Consider the following 19,937-nt stretch of genomic DNA (forward strand, 5'->3'; position numbering starts at 1 on the left):
CATGCTTTATGAACAGTGTTGGAGTGGCTGATGAACACGACTAAATTAGCACAACCACACTTAAGTTGAGAATTTTTCTCTCAAAAGTCGGGACTTGACTTGCACTTACAAAGTTGTTGATGGACTTCAGAGCCAGGCAGCTGTCTCTAACCACGTATAAGCACATTGTTTGAGTTGGGTGGAAGTCAGGTGCGGTGGATCAACCAATCGGTGACGAAAATTGTTGGCCCGGAACAGCCCTAATTCAAGGCCACCGAAGCAAGATCGCGCCCTCACAAAGATGGTCACATCCACACAAGTTCTGTTGGACAAGCTTTTCGTCCACACAGGCAAATTTGAAAACGGATCTGTGTCTACATGCCAACATCTCGATGAAAATGTCAATGTCACTCCTGAAAATTTTATGCCGAAGGCTGCCTTTTTCGTCAGTATAGGACACAAGAGGCAACTCTGCCAATGTCAATATATGACGCCATGGGAGTGAGGATGGTTGCACAGCAATACCACCAGACTACTGTAAATAGCGCTCATTCGGCAACGACTGTTCAGCTCATTGTTGCAAAATGATTGAATGTGAAAATGTGCGTGTAGCCAGAAAAGCTCTTATGAAGAGATTTTGTTGAAAATTTGACCATTAAAAAAAAAAAAGTGTTTATTCTCCCCTCAACCAGCACACAAACACCGATATGCTTACAAAGCAAGGAGCTTTGATGAAGATTCCTAATGCCTGTTTTCATTGTTGTTTTCAGCTTTACAACACAAAAAAGTCACCTGACCAACCTGAATGAAAGACCATTTTCTCGTGTAAGAAATTCTTTACAGCCCATTCACACCGCTGCTCTCAACCACACAGCTTGGTTGAGAGCACCTAAACTCCTGCTGTTCAAACGTATATAGTCCTTTGATTTGCTCATCCATTTCTCCACTTCCACTTTTGAGTGTGTGCATTTGAATTCAAGTCTGTCTTTTGTTTCCATGTATGTTTTCGTAACTGCTGCGTGTTACATGAGTGACATGAAGGTGTTAGTAATCCAGCCGTAAAAGTGAGTTGAAATAGATGTAGGTTCCCTTCCAAGAATCTGCTTTATTCAATCTGACTCAGCGAAATGTCCACATCCTGCTTGACCACATGACCCTGACACTTTTTCGTTTCCTGAATACACAGATGGTTGTGAAATACTACATGTGATTGCAGTACTTCATCTTGAATCTTCCTCAAAACACCATTTAACAGCAGGAACTGTTGAACAAAAAATACATAAATAAATGCAGGTTCACGACGGGGCAAGGAGAGGATGCAGGTAAGAACTTGTGATTTGAGCGCACTTCAGTTGCTAGCGAGGCCTGAGAGGTGTTTGAAGCTTCCGGAGAAAGTGATGTCACCATCAGCTGACTGACCGGCTCCTGTGGGCAGCTCTCCAAAAGGCTCCTTCAAACGTACGAAATCTTTTAAATCCTACTTCAGTGTCCTACGAGGATCGAAGTCCACATACAGAGGCAAATGTTAAGAACACGCAAATATGCAAATGACTGTAGAGATTAGAGCTACAACAATTATTCAAGTGTTTGATTAAATATTCATTTGAGGCACTGTCAATTATTCATTTCAGTGAGCAATCTTTTTTTTTTTTTCTTTTCCTCCCAGCAAAGTTTTCTTGTGGGATCAATCAGAATCGCAATCAAAACCTTTTTATTTTGTCAAGTACAGTAAATGTGGAGGGTTTGTTTTGGTGGCGCTACTTCAGCTGCGTCAGGAGGAAGAATTGCCATCTATCGTCGTGCACGATTTCTGAGTCACTTCTCTTGAATGTTCATGTTTGATCCGGTTTGTTCCACTCCACCTTCAGATTCTTCAAACTTGTCAAACCCTTACACGGAGCAGATTTTCTTCTACGCTTTGTAACAGTAAACACGTCACTCCTGCAGTCCAAAGATGTGGTCTTTATACAATACTCACCTACAGCAAATATGGTTCCTTGACTGAGAATAACACGCCCTTGTTGCTTGGCAGAGAGACAGAGAGAGAGAAGAAATGTCTTTTGGCCTCTTCACTTAGGTACTCTGAGCTATAGAAGTATCATGTATCATCAGATAAAAGCAGCATCTGAGTGTACACAATAACAGTCTCATATTTTCCTCAGTATTTAACTTTTGAATGACCCAAAATACATTTCTAATCCTTCAAAATACCTGCAACTGACCGATTTCAGTGGCAGGTATTTTGTGCAGGTGTTTTAGATATGGACAAATAACGTGGCCATAAAACGAAGCAGCGTGTCATTTCTAACAAATGACTTCATCTCTGTTAATGGAGTGACAGAGTGAAGTGTTCCAATTTAAATCAGTAATGCACTGTCCTACATCATTCTCCGAACTTGATCTTTCTGTCCAGACAGGATCTATTGGCTCAAAAAGGTGCTTGCGCTGGCTGTTCAAGAGTTAAAAGCATTTCAACTTATGAGCGCAAAATGAATGGTGATTTCTGGAGCCACTTTTCTTCAGGCAGACAGCCATTATTGCTTCTCCCTCGCGTCATACAGCTGATATCTGACGTGCCAAAATAATAATATCACGGTCAGTTTAGGACAAACATCGGCGTCGTAGTTGCTTAAACAAAGTTGACGCTTGATCTCTGAGGACACATATTTCTCACCACATGCTAATTGTATTTATTTATTGTTGTTTCAGGTATAACATTAAACTGATCTTTTTGTAGGTAAGTTTACTGACAGTAACCGAGGCTCTGCTCATTTCCATACCTGTGTGAGTTTCAGAATAATGTCTGTCGCCTCCGATTATTGTGGCACCACCAGCTGTTTATGTCTCTTCTGTGTGTGTCATTTAAAAACTGGTCATTTGCAGAAGCTTCTGCCCAGTTTCTCCAAACAAGAACAAGAAAAAAATCAATACTTTTTAAAGTGTGAATGTTTGTTTCTGCGGCTCTCAAGCGAGCGTCTAACTGAGAGAGATCAGTTTTCTCTTCTTCTGCTCAACTCATTTTGCATGTTTGAAGAGTTCTCGTGGATCACACGCGCGACCCTTCGCTCCACGCTCTTTAATTGTCCGTCAATCTCTGGAGTTGTGCTGTTTCACTGAGCAGTGGCCATCACAGAGCGCAGCCCCATCGAGAGATGCACAGTTTGATGTTCGCAGAGCTGCTGCAGACACAAATGAGCACGTAGTGGAGATGCGATCTGGGATTCTGCGTCGTCTCAGGCCGTGCATTTGCAGCAACTGTTGTTTTAATTAAGAGAAGAAACAACGCTGCTCTCAGGACACAGATCAGCTTGCTTGACAGCTTTCTTGACAGTGCCCTACTTTTTTTTTTTATATGCAGAGACATGCCACTCACTGTCTGAAGCAAGAGTGTATGGAAAAGTCAAATCACATACTCCTAAAACCTTTTTTTCCCTATTTATATTATTTCATTAATACATGTAGATTGATATTTTGGGCAAATATATGTCATAAATCCACGTGAATGGATGAGAAAAATGAATACATACATTATAATAATTCAATAATTCATATAATAATTTGTCTCCACTCATGTCATGAGGTCTGTCATGAAGGTCTTTCATTTTGACACGTACTAAAGAAAAGAAAAATATTTCTTGTTTCAGTCTAATAATGACAACATCAGTATTCGTCACCAAACTTCAGGCAAAATTCCTCTTCCTCTGCGCAAATGCATGGCTGATCCGACTGTGCTTGTGGGTCTTCGTATCTCATCAGAGCGAGCTGCGCATGGACTCCTCAGTACATCCACTGCTGCGTCATGTGACTCTAAATAAGGCCAATAACCAGGGACGCCTGCCGGCGGAGTTGTTGACTGCACGACATGGATATGCATTCCTCAGGCGCCGTCTCTTGTTTGGCACCTGATCACCGGGCAGATAGTTAGTTCCCAAGGTTTAAAGATATTGATGCGACGATTACTTGTCGAGTCTTTCCAGTCAAGTCCTCCTGCAACCCTGACACTGCTCACGTGACCTCTGACCCCCTCCTTGCTTGTGATCCTAATTGAGGCTTTGAAGACTCGAGCATGGACGTCATGAAACAACCGCTCCGCTCACCAGACAGAAATGACACACTTTGTTCACCACGCATGCGGGAAGATGAAGTGGAATGGAAAGAAAGGGAGTTGTTTGTCAGAGAAATTTGGATTTTAATTTGGCCTGGGGTTAGACAACACGATTCATGTGTCGGCGGTTTGAAAAAAACCCAAACAAGTGACCCAGTGTGGATTTTGCGGGGCAACATTTGAACTTTGGAAAATAAGCCGCAGTGAATCACATGCTCCAAAAGATGCACCTTATATACAACAATATACAACGGCTGCAGCATTTCAGTGTTTGTGAGTGATCAATGGCAGCGCCGCACACATGTCTCTGTTCCGATTCGCACAAGCTGTGAAATATGAATCTGGGACAAACATTGTTTCGGGGGCTGCGTGCCCTCAATTAAATCAATATATTCATTAAGCGCAAGGTCCCCCTATAGGTCACACACCGACTGTAATCCCTTTTCACGCTGAATATGTGGCCCCACGTCCAAGAGCCGGCGCGCGGAGGTGCCACTCCAGGCTTCCGTGGATGAATGGGAGCTGCAGTTTCAAGTGTGCGTGTGTGTGTGAGGGCGAGTTGCACGATGAGAGTGGGCGTGAGTGTGTGTGCGCGAGACACTGCTGGGCTACTTGGTTTACATGTGAGCAGTAAATTACGCATGACAATAATTCACTCACGACTGGATCCCATGCAGAAAAAAAAAAAAAAGTAGAGGCAAAACTTTACTTTTTTAGCCTCATAATCCACATTTTAAAGAACTGAACTGCACAAGTACGACACGTAGAAACTCGAGCCGTTTTATTTGTGTTATTATTTTGGTGGCGAGGACGGGGGACGTGAGGACGGGGGACGTGGGGGGTATTAAAGGGCGGAGCTTTAACCAGTTCTGCCCTTGATTGATGATTTAATTAGCCATACAGTGGCAAACTGCAAGAGGATGGTACACAAAATAACACTTTATTTACATAACCAATCAGTGAGCTGCAAAGGTGGAGCTTCCTCTCTCTCTCACACACACTCCTCTCTCTCTCTCTCCCTCACACACACACTATCTCTCTTTCACACACATTCACAGTGGCGCACGGGAGAGATGGCTCCTTCTGTAATAAATGTGGGATTCATCTTCTTTAGTGGCCTCCAGCACGTGAAATAATCCTGAAAGAAAGTCCATGATATTCCTGTAACATTCCTGCAGGCATTCAGTGACCCTGTTGTGACTTTATCCCGCATCTATTGTACTGTTAAATGCATCGCAGTCTGTCACACCAGTCGCCAAATTAATACAGCTTAAATGCAGCTCCACAGTCAGCAAAAATCTGCATTGAGAGACAATTCAAAACATGATCACATTTCTTTAATTGTATAATTTAATTCAAATAATTTAATCGAAATCCAAAACAGAATAATTCACTCAAGAGTTGTGACAGTCTGAATTCTGCTTTAAATCAAAAGTGCAAATATTCATGCAATAAACATTCCAGTTTTTTTGAACGATTCTCGAGCTCTCCATCAATAGACAGTTTCACCGAGCGCTCCAGCAGAAAGTCCTGTGTAAGTCGAATAGGAAAATGAACGTATTCTTACATGATGCGGGCGGCGTGGACACGCTCCAAGTTCCCCGTCCTGAAATCTCGCTCCCCGACTTCGCTGGTTTGCCTCAAAAAACGCAGCTGAGATGCGGACCAGAGCGCAGGGGGGCAAAAGAAAAGAGAGATGAAGAGAGAGAGGCGAAAACTTCAACCAAGAAGATGCTCACGTTTGCCTCTCCTCAATTATCCCCTCCCGTGAAGATAGGTGGCGTGCGTTTCAGGGGGCTTCTCCTCTGTGTTCCACGGCAAAGAAAAGGAGGTGGAAAGAAAAAAAAATGTCATTAGAAGAGGCGTAACACGTCAGTCCCTACCCAGGTTTGTTTCCTGGAGTGGGTGTAAGACATCAGTTGTAAACCTGCCCTAGCAGGAATAGCGGTCCCTCCCTCCTCCCAACTATTTCTAAGGCTTTATTATCACCGGTGGAAACGGATCCGCTCACCGACAGACGCGCTCCGGTATCATCCCTCCTCTACGCCGCCTCTCGCCGCTTAAAATCAGGTACGTGTGCCCACATTTGGGGGAAAAAAAATAAACATTTAATGCACTTTTTTGTCCTCTGAAGCGAAACTGGATTTTAAACTTTACCGGCACGAAGTTGGAGCGCAACTTTTCCGCACCTGCTCAGGTGGAAGAAAGTGCGTGTGTTTATTTTTTACCGTCCACTTTTCCCCCTTTTTCAACCTCTGTGATGCCCCGGTGAGTCGCGTGGTGACCGCAGCCGAGGACCGAGCGCTGTTTGCGGGCTGGTAGGCGACACAATCCCCCTGGATAAGAACTGCAATCCTGCTTTCGGAAAAACATCCAGAAATCCCCCTAAATAACTTCCTTGCTCTTCTTTGCGCGTGTGACAAGATGACATGAGATTTTTTTAAATGGAATTCGGCCACTTTTTTTTGACATTTTCACAACCACACCGCGTTGCTTTATTTATGTTTTGATTCTAAAGTAACTGCTAAACTTTTAATGTAGACACAGCCCCTTGGCGTTTTAGAATAAAGACAACTCCATTCGTCACTTGCAGTGATGTTTATTCAACATATTAAAAGAAGAATCGTGTCGATTCATTATTTTATTCGCGTCTAAGTGACGCGTAATTGCGCGTGAAACGCTGCGATCGCCTTTCATAAAACAGTGTTTAATAATGTATTGAAAAGAAAAGCCGTGTAACTTTTCAAAGTAGGGTGAGAATACAGCGATCGTTGCGGTGTAATAATGAAACAGTGGTTCTGAGTGGAGCCACTGGGCTGGGAGGCGATCAGTTGAAGCCCTAAATTAGATGGACGCGGATCCCTCGTCTCCTCCTCCGTTACTTTCAACTCTTGTGGAGGCTTTCGCTCCAAAAAAAATATTCCGCCAGCAACTTTAGATGGAATATTGACATTGTGCCGCCGCCCTCTGTGTTTGTTTCCCGTCAGGCTGACAAGAAAAAATCACAAGAAATCGGAGTCCATGCGAGCTGCCATCTGATCCCCGCACGCTCTTATCAATGAAGCAAGAGATCATGGCGGATGGCCCCAGGTGTAAGAGGCGAAAACAAGCCAACCCGAGACGGAAAAACGGTAAGAGAAGGCGCACGGGCGAGCACGTGAGATCTGTGGATGGAGGTCTGGATGTGGGCTCCGTGGGTGTGCGAGGGTGACGCGGCTGCGGCTGCTGCTGCCTCCCCTTGCTCCGCTGAGAGGACCGTTATCCGGCACAAAGTGCGCCTCTTCGGAGACCAACTCCGCTTGAGTTGTTGTTTGGTGGCACTTTGCCGCGGACGGCTGCTCGACAAGTGGCGAGGAGTGTTCGCCACAAACTTGTGGGTGTTTGAAAGTTGCAACGGCGTGTCGCCGGGACGGAGCCCGACCTGGGGGGGCCGTGTCGCGGACACTGGTGCGCAGACTGCTCGGTGTCAAAGTCCCATCTCGTTTCTTTTCTCTCCGGTCACGCAGCTCTCGCGTCTTTCATTTCGATCCCCAGCGAGGCCTGTTAGTCTTTCCCCCCCCACAGAACAAAATTCCACTGGTTTTAACTTTTAATAGTGAGTCATTTCCAGTTTCTTTCTGGTTTTATAGCAGCGTGTGATTGGCAACTGAACGTGTCCGATAAATGTTAGACTCTAATTGGGAGCCGACTGGAGCGCTGGAGGTGCACGTTTGTTGGTTTTCTGTCTCCATTTGACTGCACCCTTAACCCACAAGAGAGAAATTTACAGTGACATTCCCTGGCCCTGTGATTCCGAATGATCCCAAACAAACGCAGTAAAATAAGCGGAGGGGGATTAAGAACATCAGCCCTTTATTTCGACTATTATTTTTCTCTTAGAGGATTTTTCTTTTGCCCCCCAAAAGGTTATTTATCTAGATCAGATTCCATTTATTGATTGCATTCAATCAATAGCAGACAAGCATTTTGTTCCGCACTAAATAGCACAACAGTGGAGCTGCAGAGTTTCATGAGCTACACAGCAGCAGCGTTTACAATTTTTAAAGGAGGATAATACTACTACTAATAATAAAAAATGTGAAGAAGAACTGGAGGCATGAGTGTTTTGCGTTGCACACCTGTTTAGAAAAAGAGATTTGGCAACAGTTTGATCAAATATATATGAGCAAAGCCAATATCATTTTCACACAAAGTGTAGGTGATATTTCTGGCAGCCAGTCATGTGGGATAATTTTATCCGCCGTCAACATTGAAATTATTTTTAACGTGCAAAAGTTATATCGCCATATTTCTGTTGGATGACGACGAGTTCTGTCTGATGATCGACCCTCCCTACTTCTCCTCCTCCTCACCCCCTATACTCCCCCCTGGGAATGCAGGGGCTTATTGAGGCTTGGCCACTCTCCCCCTGCTCTGTCTCCCCTCCTGTCCTCTTCCTGCCCGGCTGCGGAGGAGCGGCGGGGCAGGGCAGGGCGAGCCGGCCACTCACAATCGCTCAATAATGCTTAAACAGTGAAACCAAAAATGTCTGGAAATGAGGAGCGACAGCTCTGCATTTCAGAGAGGAATTATGCTTCTACGCTCAGAAACATAGCACCTTGTTTTTACTCACATTCAGTTGTCATTTCAACGTACGCGTATCTGGAAATTTCCAGACTCATTTATTTGCTTTATTGACCCCCTCCCTCCCTAAAATGTAAGGGGCGTTTGTGCCAATTAGTATTAATGAGGTGTTTGCTCACTAAGTTGTCGAACTGATGACATTCTCCTCCAGATGACTGTTGGCCTTCGGGGTTGGAGCGTCTATAGCTGCTCTGCTTCGTGGCTGCCCAGTATGTCATGTGGTATTTAACCACACATCATGGCTTATCCAGACCCTCCGTCACACACTGGACGTCCTTCGTAGATGCCAGTGATGTTTTAAAACCTGAGAATTGACCTGGTTTTCCCCCCCGTCTCCTGGTCCTGCTCGTGTGAAACTTGATCTTGGCAGAGTTTGCTTGTAACTTCCAGCTGTCAGGACAGCGCTGCCCCACCTGTCCATAATGTTTTTTGTTTTTTTCTTTGCATCGCTGAAACCATTTTGTGAATGCCTTCGCTCGTGTTTGTGTGTGCATGCGCGTGTGTGTGTGTATGTGTGTGTGTGTAAACGCTGCATTTGATTTACGTTCTTATTCTGAATCATGTTTCCTCTGCACCACGTTGACATTTGAGTTTCGGTCACCTTGCAAATACACGATTACATAATCTGGAGCTGCCGAAAGTCCAACATCCCGCCCTCCAGCCGCCCAAGTTCGATAGGAGAATTTTAGTACATTTTTATCCAACTGAGGCTATCAAGGAAAATGAGGAAACTTTTGGGGAAGTTGGGGGAGGAGGGTTGTCGTGCTCTCAGCCTCAGACAATGCCACATTTCAGCCCGTCTAAACAATCCGTCCATCTCTATTATTCCCCTTTTCAAAGTTGTGTTTGCTGCTCCTGCTGCAGAGAAAAAAAAGAAGTGCTCCCTTTCTTCCTCCGCTCACCTCCCTCCTCACGATATCTTTTTTTTTTTTTTTTTTTTGGAGCCATCGTCAGCAGTGCTGGTGGACAATTGATTGTCAGTGGTAATGTGTTTCATTTACATGTTTATAGTGGCGGGGGGTTGTCCACTGTGCCATTCACTGCTGCCATTCCCACACGAGTTGTGTGGGGCAACCAAAGCAGACACCTGCTTTTCTTCCACTGCAAATCAGGGATTACTTGGTCTAAGCGAGTGAAATGATTGTTCTTAGATATTCAGTCCTGCGTCGACGATCCCAAGACAATTTGAAACATAAAAAAGCATATTTGCCCTGCTACGACTGGATACACAAGGCCGGATTATTTTCCAGACTTTTGCATCAGTTTTTTTTTTTTCTTTTTTCATATCCCTCCTCTCTCTAAGCTGCAGTCGTCACGAGCTAAATATACCCATCTGCTCTGAGTGTATAAAACCGACCGCTTAAAAAAAAAAAATTCCCTCAGACAGCGTGATGTCAAGTGATGGTGTCAATTTTGTGCCATCGCATTTGCTTGCTTATTATTGATTTTATTTTATTGTGCGTCACACAGATGCCGCTTGATGTCTTCCGAGATGTTATTCAACAAATCCTCTAATGTGCGCTTTCCACAAGGAATTAAAGCAGGAATGTAGTTCAGCAGCAGCATTAACACAAACACACACACACACACACATCTACCCGTACACAACAGCAGCAACATTTTTTTCACGCTTTGATAACACAGATAAAAGCAAATAGCATGGCTTGTGGCTCTACACCCCTGTGTGTGTCCCCCCCCCCCCCCTCAACCATCTCTCAACCGCACACGCACAGAGAAAAATTACAATGATGAACTCCTGGACACTGGACAGAGCACTTTATTTAAAAAAAAAAGTATAAAATAAAATAAAAAAAACACTTTTTATTAAAAAAAAAAAAATCGTACTTTCTGGACCGCCCAGCTTGTGCGAAGAGTTTTTGTTTTTCTGCGCCTGGCGGCCAGAGAACACACACTTGCAGAGGCACCGCGAGCCCGGACCCCTGACACTGCGGGTCTTTGGAATGCCTTAGGTACGATTTCACTTTCGCTCACATCAATGCTGACCTGAATGCCTTTCATATCTGATCCGCCGTGTCTCTCCTGGTAAACATCCCCCGGGGGGAGAACAAAGAAAGGAGCTCCTCTTCTTCTTCTTCTTCTTCTCCTTCTCCCTCTTAATCACAATTCAGCCCCTTTTGCCGCCAGCAGCAGGGCTACACATTTGCATTCAGCATCAGAAAAGGGCCTGAGATGAAAAGGGGGGCAGAAAAAAAGAGGAGAGCAAGAGAAGAGAGGAAGAAAAAAAAAGAGGAAAAGAGAAAATGGGGAGAGCGCTAGGCAGAAAGAGGTGGGTGGGTGTTAGAAAGAAATAACTAGGGTGTTTGTGGTTGTTTGTTGGTCGTCCCCTGGTTACAAGCCTTTTATAGCCTCCCTACACTTGCAGGGACCCGGGCCCCTCCTGACAGACAGATAGTGTTACGAGATGGCATGCCCACACTATTCGTGGCCACTCGCACCGAAGACGAAGAAGAGAAATCCTGTCTGCGACCGAGTGGATTGTGCTTCCAGAGGTCTGGGGCAGGTGTCTCCGCAACACAAGGTGGCGGAGCAGGAATTTCGGAATCACGTGCAAATTCACCTTCGAGTGAAAGTGACTGCTTTAAGTCTGCGAAAAGTTTTTTGACGCACGTTTGTAAGAACTTTTCTGGTTCTTCAGCATTTCATTTTCGGAGGGTCAATTTCTGTCGCCCCTTCATCCCCGTCGTCTGTGTCTCCATCGTGACCATCACCGTCTGCTTCCCCGGCAGGATCTATGCAAATGCTATGCAGAGACGAGGTGATGAGAATAGGGGGCGCCTTTCAATGATGGCGTCATGTGATATGGATTCTCTTTCTGTTCCTCAACCAGAACTTTTTTTCTTTTAAGGATTATCAACGCACCTTCCCTCCCTCCCTCTCCTGGCTGGGCCGTGCAGGATTTAGACAGATTTACTTCAGCAAACACCTTTGGACACTGGCGGGGGGGGGGGAAGAAGTCTGTTTGCAAAAGGAGCCTTTTGTTCCGAGAGGTTCTGGATAATGCCTTACTAGGCAGCCATGATATTAACCCGTGCTTTTGGAGTTTGGTGGGCGTGTGGGAGGGGCTAACTGTTGCCTGAAAAGTCCCCCCAACAAGCCACAATATGGAAAATAGGGTATCGAATTTGTCATACAGGCTTTAAATGACTCATTTAATTAGCGGTATGTTTAATGGTTATTAGTGCATTCGTGAATGATGCATAAACTTACACAAAAAAACACGCGGGCCTGCGCAGAGTTGCTGCCAAGAATGGCGCCTGACTAACACGGTGACATGAATCAGCCAACACAAGCCAACATGACATCCCTTCGCGTTGAAATGCCAATGAAATAATCTGGATGGAAAGCATTCCAGCATTTCCACTATTATTTACTATTTCATTGTAGCGGAGTTACACTGTGATGAACTTCGGATGAACCTTTGCCTCCGGTGTATAGTGCCACCTCTACTTTTCTTAAAGACGGTGTTTGAGTTGTCTGGTTCGAGTGTTACTGTCATGTCCTTGTTGGGTGATTTGTTGCCTTCCTCCAGATCGTGAGTCGTCTCTCTGTGACGTATTATGACCAGAAAAACCTGAGTGTGTGGTTGAGGTGCGAAACGACCAAAAGTCAGCTGATGTGATGTGGTGGTACGCAGAGAGGTGAGCAGTGTAGGTGTTGTCCCAGGCAACACTCTTAAATAACTAGGGACACTGCGAAGGCAGGATGGATGAAGAGTGAGCGAGCAAAGGTGACAGACTTGGAGGTGTCTCCAGCTGCCGTGTCAGCTCTCCCTCCTCTCCTTCTATCCTGTATTTCTGACACGTCGCGTCGCTTTGCAGCAACACATGTCTTTCTCCTGCTTCCCTGACTTTATTTCATGCCTTCTTGCCTGTTTTGTTTTCCTCCCTCGTTCCCTTGTTTTCTCCTGTCATTCTCTGTGATTTTGACAAAACACAAACAGTGAAATTGAAACTTCACTGGTCCGGCAAATAATTGCATGCATTTGGACTTTTCCCTTTTACGCGTGTACACAGTTTCACGGCGTGATTTTATGCATAGAAGGACCGAACGCACTTTGAAATCATATCATGCCTCATTTGAGTCCTTCTCGAGTGAGAATGCAAAGTCTTTATTTGGCCCATCCGTTCCGTCTCGTCCTGCTGTTTGCACTTGATTTTGGACATTTTCCACGCGTCTGAGTCCACGAGCCACAGACGACAGGTTGCTGAGCAGGTGTAAACTAACATTTGGATCTCATAATTAAACGGCAGGGGGGCACAACAACTTATATATATATATATATATATTTCCCAAACAATGATCTCCATGAAAGAGTGGAATGAAATACCTTTCCTCCAGCGGCAGGCAGAGTTTCTCCCCTGGGATGTCTTTTTTTTTCCACGCCATCGTTGCAGATCTGAAAGAATTTGTATAATGTAGCGCCCCTTTTTAATGCAAATTGTTTGTCCCGTTCTCTGGAGTCTGCAACATGAAGTCATATTGATCACAACAGGGAGAAACCTGACAAGTTGCATCTATTTATAAAGCGCTTTTTAACAAACAAGAGTCTCTCCTAATAGACAAACAATGAAAACAGATTAAATCAGCGGGGCTTGTTTTGGTGTTTGTGAAGCTCAGATGAAAGGAGGAGCTGCCGTCACCTCAACCGCCCATTAAAATGATTTTATAAGCTGTTGTCTTTTCACAGAGATACCTTTGTGCAAACTGGGGTTGAAAGAAGCGCGGCACATTTTAGGGAGATCCACGCTGGCTCTTTGATGTATGGAAGGCTGGCGGGTGGAAGGGCTCCTATGGCAAGGTCACGGCCACGTGGGACGATCAATATCAGATCAGCAGATAAAGCCGGGGTGACATCTGGAAATCTAGGCCTTTTCCCACGTACCACTTCCCGTACCTTTAGCGCGACATAATAGAACATGCTATTTGAACCAGGATGGCCGTCTCACACGACTTCATTATTCAGAAGGTGTCCTGCTTCCACGCCACCTACCGCTACCTTTTTTTTTCCCCCCCTATAACGAGGGCTTGTCTGCTTTCATTTGTACTCGCCAAGTAAATTCAGATCTAATTGCAGAGAGTGAGATTAACAAAATTAGGTCATTTTTTTTTTTCGCACGAATGTCGGCGACTTTCATCTCGCTGTTGATCAAGCACATTCTTAACTGGGAGAAAAGGAAATGGTCAGAAATGAGACGCGGCGACCTTGTTAGTCAAACATACGTTTAACCTTTGGCAAGAGTGAGTCAATGAGATAAAACCTCGGCGAGGGAGGGGGCACACATCATCCTCTTTAAATGTCATCAGCAGTGCAGTCGGTGGACATGTGTGGCAAAGTCGAGCGTGTTGAGAACTCACGTGTTAATGGATTCTGACTGGAGTGGGAGCCCCCTCCCCTGAACACCTCATGTCTCGCTGCTGTCAAACACGGATGTCAAACAAACACCTCCTCAGGTAGCGGGGGGATAATCACACCGACAGGCCTGTCCTCAGCCTTTCTGACAGGCAGCACAGGACGGAGAGCGCTTTTGGTTTGGGTCATGATGAATGGACGTGTGAGTCCTACCTAGGAGTCAATTGAATACTGCGAGGGCTTGGTGTCGATCTCTGCGGTGCATACTGTTTGTGGTTGCAGAATCACTGAAGGCGGATTTTAGGCATTCAAAGCAACGTGATTCCTTCCGTTTACAGTCGCGATAAAGTCAGGTTTTGTGGTCGCTGTTGTCTGTCAGGCCGATCATAGCTGTACTTCTGAATGCTGCGGATGACTCCATGGGTATTTCCTGACCCAGAAACTTTGGAGGACTGCGATTGGGTTAGATATGAGACTTGAGCCTTGTGACTCAGACTCAGAAGCAGCAGTCGTTACTAAGGTCAAGGCTTTATGACGTCAGAGCCTGGGGTTGTTTTGACATGAGTGAAGGTGCCTTTTCATTGCTTTTCTTGCTCATTAAACTTTTAGCTACCCCCCTCAAAAAAATAAAATATAATAGATAAATAAATATATAGGATGAATTCACAAGGAGGCTAACACTGAGAGTGATGTGTCAATCATATGAATGCATCGGGGCGATTCTATTATTCTATTTTGGTCAAGCGTCTGCCTTTAAATGTGGGTTAAAGTCAGAATCCAAAGACACATCCATCCATTCAGTCATCGAGCCAGTCAGCTAATTACTTCTCCCCCACCCAAGGGAAGCTGCTTCCTTATCGCTCGGCCGTCTTGCTCCAACATTCCTGAGATAAATTCACCACCACTTTGTTATTCTTACTACTTAGGGCTATTGGAATTAGCATTGGCATCAAAGCGGAGCTTGTACTCTGCCTTTTTTCTCACCTACCCGCCCTGACCACCTTATCACCGCTCATACATTACGGTCTGGCGGCGGGACGGGACCGCGGGCTGAGGAGGTGCACAAAGGTATGTGGTGTCTGACATGAAAGAGGTGGCCATGCAAATGTGCAGCTCGTGGCGTGTGCAGGTACTTCGGTGGAAAAGTGACGGAGTTTATTGCTCTTTACGCCACGGATATCTTCACGCAGCACAAACGTACGCACTGTTATTACCCTTTAATGCGCGTTTAAAACTTCTCCGAGCGTCACGGAGAAATAATCAGTGTTCCATTCATCCCTGCCAGTTCACTTCCTTCCTTCCCAACGCCTCACTGTTTCCCAACATACCTCAGCCGCGTGGAGTCGCCCCTTATAAACCGGCAATCACCGTAATCCCTAATGTTATTACTTTTCATAATTAGTTACAGCAACACTCATTCCACAACTGGCGGAAAGGAGTATTCCTTAGTAATTAAGGTAATGAAATATTCATTTCTGCTACCTTTTCAGCAGTGGCACAAATGAGCCCGCCATGCTTAATGTCCGCCCCGCTTCTGATGTTATTATGATGGCAGGCTCTGCAATTAGTACGTACAGTGACAGTGAGCGTGTTTGCATGGGGTGGTGAGCAGAGGGAGGTGAAGCGGTGAAGCAGCCTTGCACCCCGGTGTGATCGCTCGCACACCCCACTTTCTTCCCCCCAGGATGCTCCACCTTTTTCGCCCCCTTATCCCACACAGAAAGTGTTACCTTTACCCCCCCCCCCCACCTCCCAGTCTGCTCGCCTCTCCTCCCCGACGGAGAGGTTACCTTTTCCCAACGACGCAAAATCAACTTGACATAACTGTTCATCAGTTTCAGCCCTCCGCACCCCCTCCCTTTCTTCTATGACTCCCCATCTCGCCCCCCGAGGTAGTTTGCATCAAATCAGGCCCAGTCAAGCTTCAAGTAGAAATTGGCAGCCCAGAACCTGACAGAGGAGAACAGAAAGACGGGGTGGGGGGGGGGGCGCCAGCAAACTGGAGGCTTCAACGCCATCCCGGATGGTGATAGTCGGGTCAAGATTTGGGGTTAAGTGCTCGTAAGTCCGTTTAAAATCAATTGAAATGGAACCAAAACTGGAACCTCTCGCCTCATAAATCAAACATTCACGTTTTTATGTCGGTATTTTTTGCTTTCCCTGCGACTGCCAACATCTGCGGACTGCTTGAGTCCTGACTAAAATGTTCCCCGTTCTTCCATACTCATCATTATAATTACAACAAGGCTGACATGAGCAGTTTCCAGAGTCGTGTTTGAAGAAAATAGTAGCGCAAGTGTGCCTGTGACCAACTGAAGTGTTTTCACTGAAAACCAGCTCCAGCACAAGCTGGTGTCAGAGGAAAACAATTGTGTACAGTTGTATAGGTTTTCAGGGCTGCTTCTGCTCCTACAGTGGTTGTAGACTTGTTACTGTTCGACAGTGCATGTCGTGCAACACTGACAGGTTCATTTGCAGTCGTGCTTTGTTTGTTGTTTTGTCATGAAGTGAAGTTCCCCAGTGTTTGCCCGGCGCTACAGACTCAGTGGCACTGTGGTGCCCCAGCTCAGGTCAGTGCAGACGTGTGGTTGCTGTTTTTCCGTTTTTTAAATTTTTTTTTTTATTTCTTACTTCCTCTTTTCCTGAACCTCACCAAGTCCCTTAGAGAGAAGCAGATAAGGACTTTGTGATGAAACTTTTAGTGAATCTGGCTGCTCCAGTTCTGTCGCTGTCACATCACAGGCCTCAAACATCCCCCTCACCCGCCATGCTATATATCCTTATTAAGGTTGCGTGGAAGAGGTGAGTGTCATTATCTTTTCATTAAGATCTCTTTCCGTACGAACATTTTGACAGTATTTGCACCTTTAAAGGCCTTGTAGGAGCTTTCACTTCCTTCTTTTCTCCCACGTCTTTCTTTCAACTTCCTTCTGTCTTAATCTTTCTTCCCATTCCCCCCACCCGAAGCACCCCCCCCCCTCTCCCGTCAGCCTCCTCCCCTGTCCTCAGCTTTGCATGTGCACTGATGGGCTGATGGCCGTTTCGACAGGGCAGCATTGAGGTAAAACGGTGTGACGGCAGAGTTTTGTTAAGCCGAGAACAAAGGCGCGGAGATGCCAGGCCAAGCCATTGTCCCGCTTCCATATTGGCCACAGTTTGGCAGGATTTAATGCTCTGTTTACCTCCAGCCAATCGCCACTAATATTCAAAGCGGAGCTTCTTCCTTTAAGACGTACCTCAGGATGATTTCAGATCGCTCCGTTAAACCGCTGTGGCGTGTGAGCGCTGTGAACTCCCTTAAAGGTTATGAAAAACTTTGCCAAGAGGAGCCAATAATCGGCGAGAGCTGCTGATCATTTCACATGCGAGCAGCGTTCGTGGGGATACAAAGCCCCTTATTATTTGTGTTTGTAACTTTGACATAAGTATGACTTGTCTCCGGCAGGCCTTTGGACATTGATTTCATGCGTTTATGTTTTGGACAAGTTTAAGACCACAGCGCTGCTCAGTGTGACCCGGAAGAAAGATATGAATTGTGTAAGTGTGTGTGTGACACAAAGAGAGGGAGAGTGTGTATGTCTGGTCTGTTTCCCTGCATGGTCTTTGGGCAAACTGAAAGCAGCGCTCAGTGGGATTAGAGAATGAGTGTTGTTGGGGGGCGGAAGACACAACACAGGAGGATTCTGGGAGTTTTTCCTGCCCTATAACAGACTATTGACAGTGATTTCTCAGTGGGACAAGTTCACTGTAAATGACTCTGAATAGTAGACTGTTTTCATTTTGGCGATATTACACCCCCCCCCTTCTGATCTTGGACCGAGAAGTGAAACATTTTTGAGTTGTAGCAAGCCATAATGGAACAAAAGCCCGGGAAACAAACACATTGCTGTCATTTATTTGTTTCATATTGAATGGTAAAAGGAAGAAAGAAAAAAAAAAACGGAATGAAAACTTGGAAGATGAGGCAGCGTTTACAGGGAACGTGCCGGTGTTTCCGCTTTACAGCCCCGGTCGCACTAACATTGAGATAAAAGCAAAGGTTCACAGAAGAAGAGGCAATAAAAGTCTGTCGTAGGTGCCGCCCAATGATATTTTCACGAGCACATAAAGATTATGAGTCCATCCCAGTAGCACGCATCTGTGCGTTCATTCACTCAGTGTCGCTGCAAGTGAGAGGAGACGAGAGGATGACATTCATTTCGGTAAATAGTTTGTTAAGGTCAAAAGAGATAAGGGGCCTGTAATCTCCACCTCCAGATGACTGACAGGCGGAGGAGCCGGCAGATGCTATTTGGGGGGAAATAAAGCCAGTCGCTCCTCCTCTGGTGGTTAAGGGGTTAAGGCAATGAAAGACTGCAGACAAACTTCCCTTCTCCCTTTTTTTTTTTGGGCCAAACAATTACAAAATTACAGTAGATAAAAACAGAACAGCGGCAGTATTTATGCAATCAACATAACGAAGAAACAAAACAATTTAATGTGGGAAAATCATCATTCATCTGCATTATAATTGCTTCTCTTTCACATCTACGGGGATGGTTAATTAAAATTGTGATTAAATGCGCCTGCACTGCCTAAGATGTCTCCCCCCCACCCCACCCACCGCCCCCCAAACAGGTGCTACAGAATTTAAAAGTAAAGAGAAAAAGCTAATTAGCATTGGAAATTGAGAAATTGCCTGCAAGAATCTGTGTTAATTTCAGTCACTGATGAGGTAATTTATAAAGCGGGAGCGCAGAGGAGTGTGTGCAACATGAGAGATTGCAACACAGACTCCCCCCCCCACCACCACCACCACACCCCCTGCACACAGGCGTTCACTTCGCAGCGTGCAGGTGAAGCTGTTTGCAAAACATTGAAACAGTCGAGTGTTTGGTCCGTGTTAAGTGTAGATTCTCAAGATTTGTGGAAGCACAAACCAGAAGCACGTGGTGACAGACTGTGTTCAGGCAGTTTCAATGTTCATTTATTTCATAACTCAAAAAGGAAATTCTTTTTTGGGGGACAGACTCGACTGCTTACTGGGGGGCGAGCTGCCATGTAGGAGTGTGAAATACAAATAGTTTTCCTACCTGTCTATCATTACTGTTGACCCCAAAACTCTAAATGATCCTCATAACTTACTGAATCTGCCCATTTCACAAGTGGCACAGCAACTGCAAGTGCTCAGGTGTGATGAACCCATTTATATCAACCAAAACATTTAAAGTATTGGTCACATTAATTCCTTTCACCCTCACCTTCTTCTGCTGCTTATCCGGGGTCGGGTCGCGGAGGCAGCATTTGGAGCAAGGAAGCCCAAACTTGGGTCCGCACAAACCTCCTCCAGCTTTTCCCGGGGGATCCCGAGGCGTTCTCAGGCCAGACCATATTAATTCATATCTATTAAATGATCATTGAAATGCTTATTAATGGCCCCATGAATTCATTGGGATTGCATGCTTGATCTAATGTTATATTCCGATGACTTTCCGTTGAAGTTTCTGGCTCATGTGTCGAGCACCAGACAGGGAATCACAAGACCTATTTTCCCTGACTTCTCTTGCGTGGTGCCACTCTGGACAGTGTCCGACAGGTAGGACAGGACAGAAGGTTACAAACCATCAGAGCCATCGCCACTAGGCCTCGCCTTTAGTGGGAAGTTAAAAAGTGAAAGCCAATTTACTGAGACACACGCTGCCAGGTCTTCATCACAGTTTCATCTTTTTTAAGTCCAGCGAGTAGAAACAGACCTTCTGTCAGCCCTTGTACCCGCTCTCCACTTTTAACAGCCGTCCCAAAATTGGGAAGCCTCATTTGGAGTGAGATGATGCCAAAGTTAATAAATATTGTCTCTTTTTAGTGTCAGCTTCCCCGTTT

The 19,937-nt window shown here is 45.5% G+C and overlaps 1 protein-coding gene and 1 long non-coding RNA gene across 7 annotated transcripts in view; one reads left to right on the top strand and one right to left on the bottom strand.

Annotated features, from left to right (window-relative positions):
- Positions 1-503: 503 nt before the first annotated feature.
- LOC128771743 (uncharacterized) lies at positions 504-6,033 on the bottom strand. Its single transcript, XR_008416677.1, has 3 exons — positions 5,824-6,033; positions 5,652-5,737; positions 504-5,222 (listed from the first exon to the last, which is right to left on the bottom strand). It is a non-coding gene; the product is annotated as an uncharacterized LOC128771743 (long non-coding RNA).
- zeb2b (zinc finger E-box binding homeobox 2b) overlaps positions 5,826-19,937 on the top strand; it is a 66,947-nt gene continuing 52,835 nt past the window's right edge. For 3 of the 6 annotated variants that reach the window (XM_053887415.1, XM_053887395.1, XM_053887426.1), the window contains exons 1-2: positions 5,832-6,154; positions 7,072-7,215. In XM_053887415.1, the coding sequence (XP_053743390.1) occupies positions 7,143-7,215 (73 nt within the window). In that variant the 5' untranslated portion in view covers positions 5,832-6,154; positions 7,072-7,142. Of the gene's footprint in view, positions 6,155-7,071; positions 7,216-19,937 lie in introns of all 6 variants that reach the window. The other 3 variants (XM_053887403.1, XM_053887409.1, XM_053887387.1) reach the window with 3 other exon arrangements.

Source organism: Synchiropus splendidus, chromosome 1, assembly GCF_027744825.2.
Source record: "Synchiropus splendidus isolate RoL2022-P1 chromosome 1, RoL_Sspl_1.0, whole genome shotgun sequence".
Lineage (NCBI taxonomy): Eukaryota > Metazoa > Chordata > Actinopteri > Syngnathiformes > Callionymidae > Synchiropus > Synchiropus splendidus.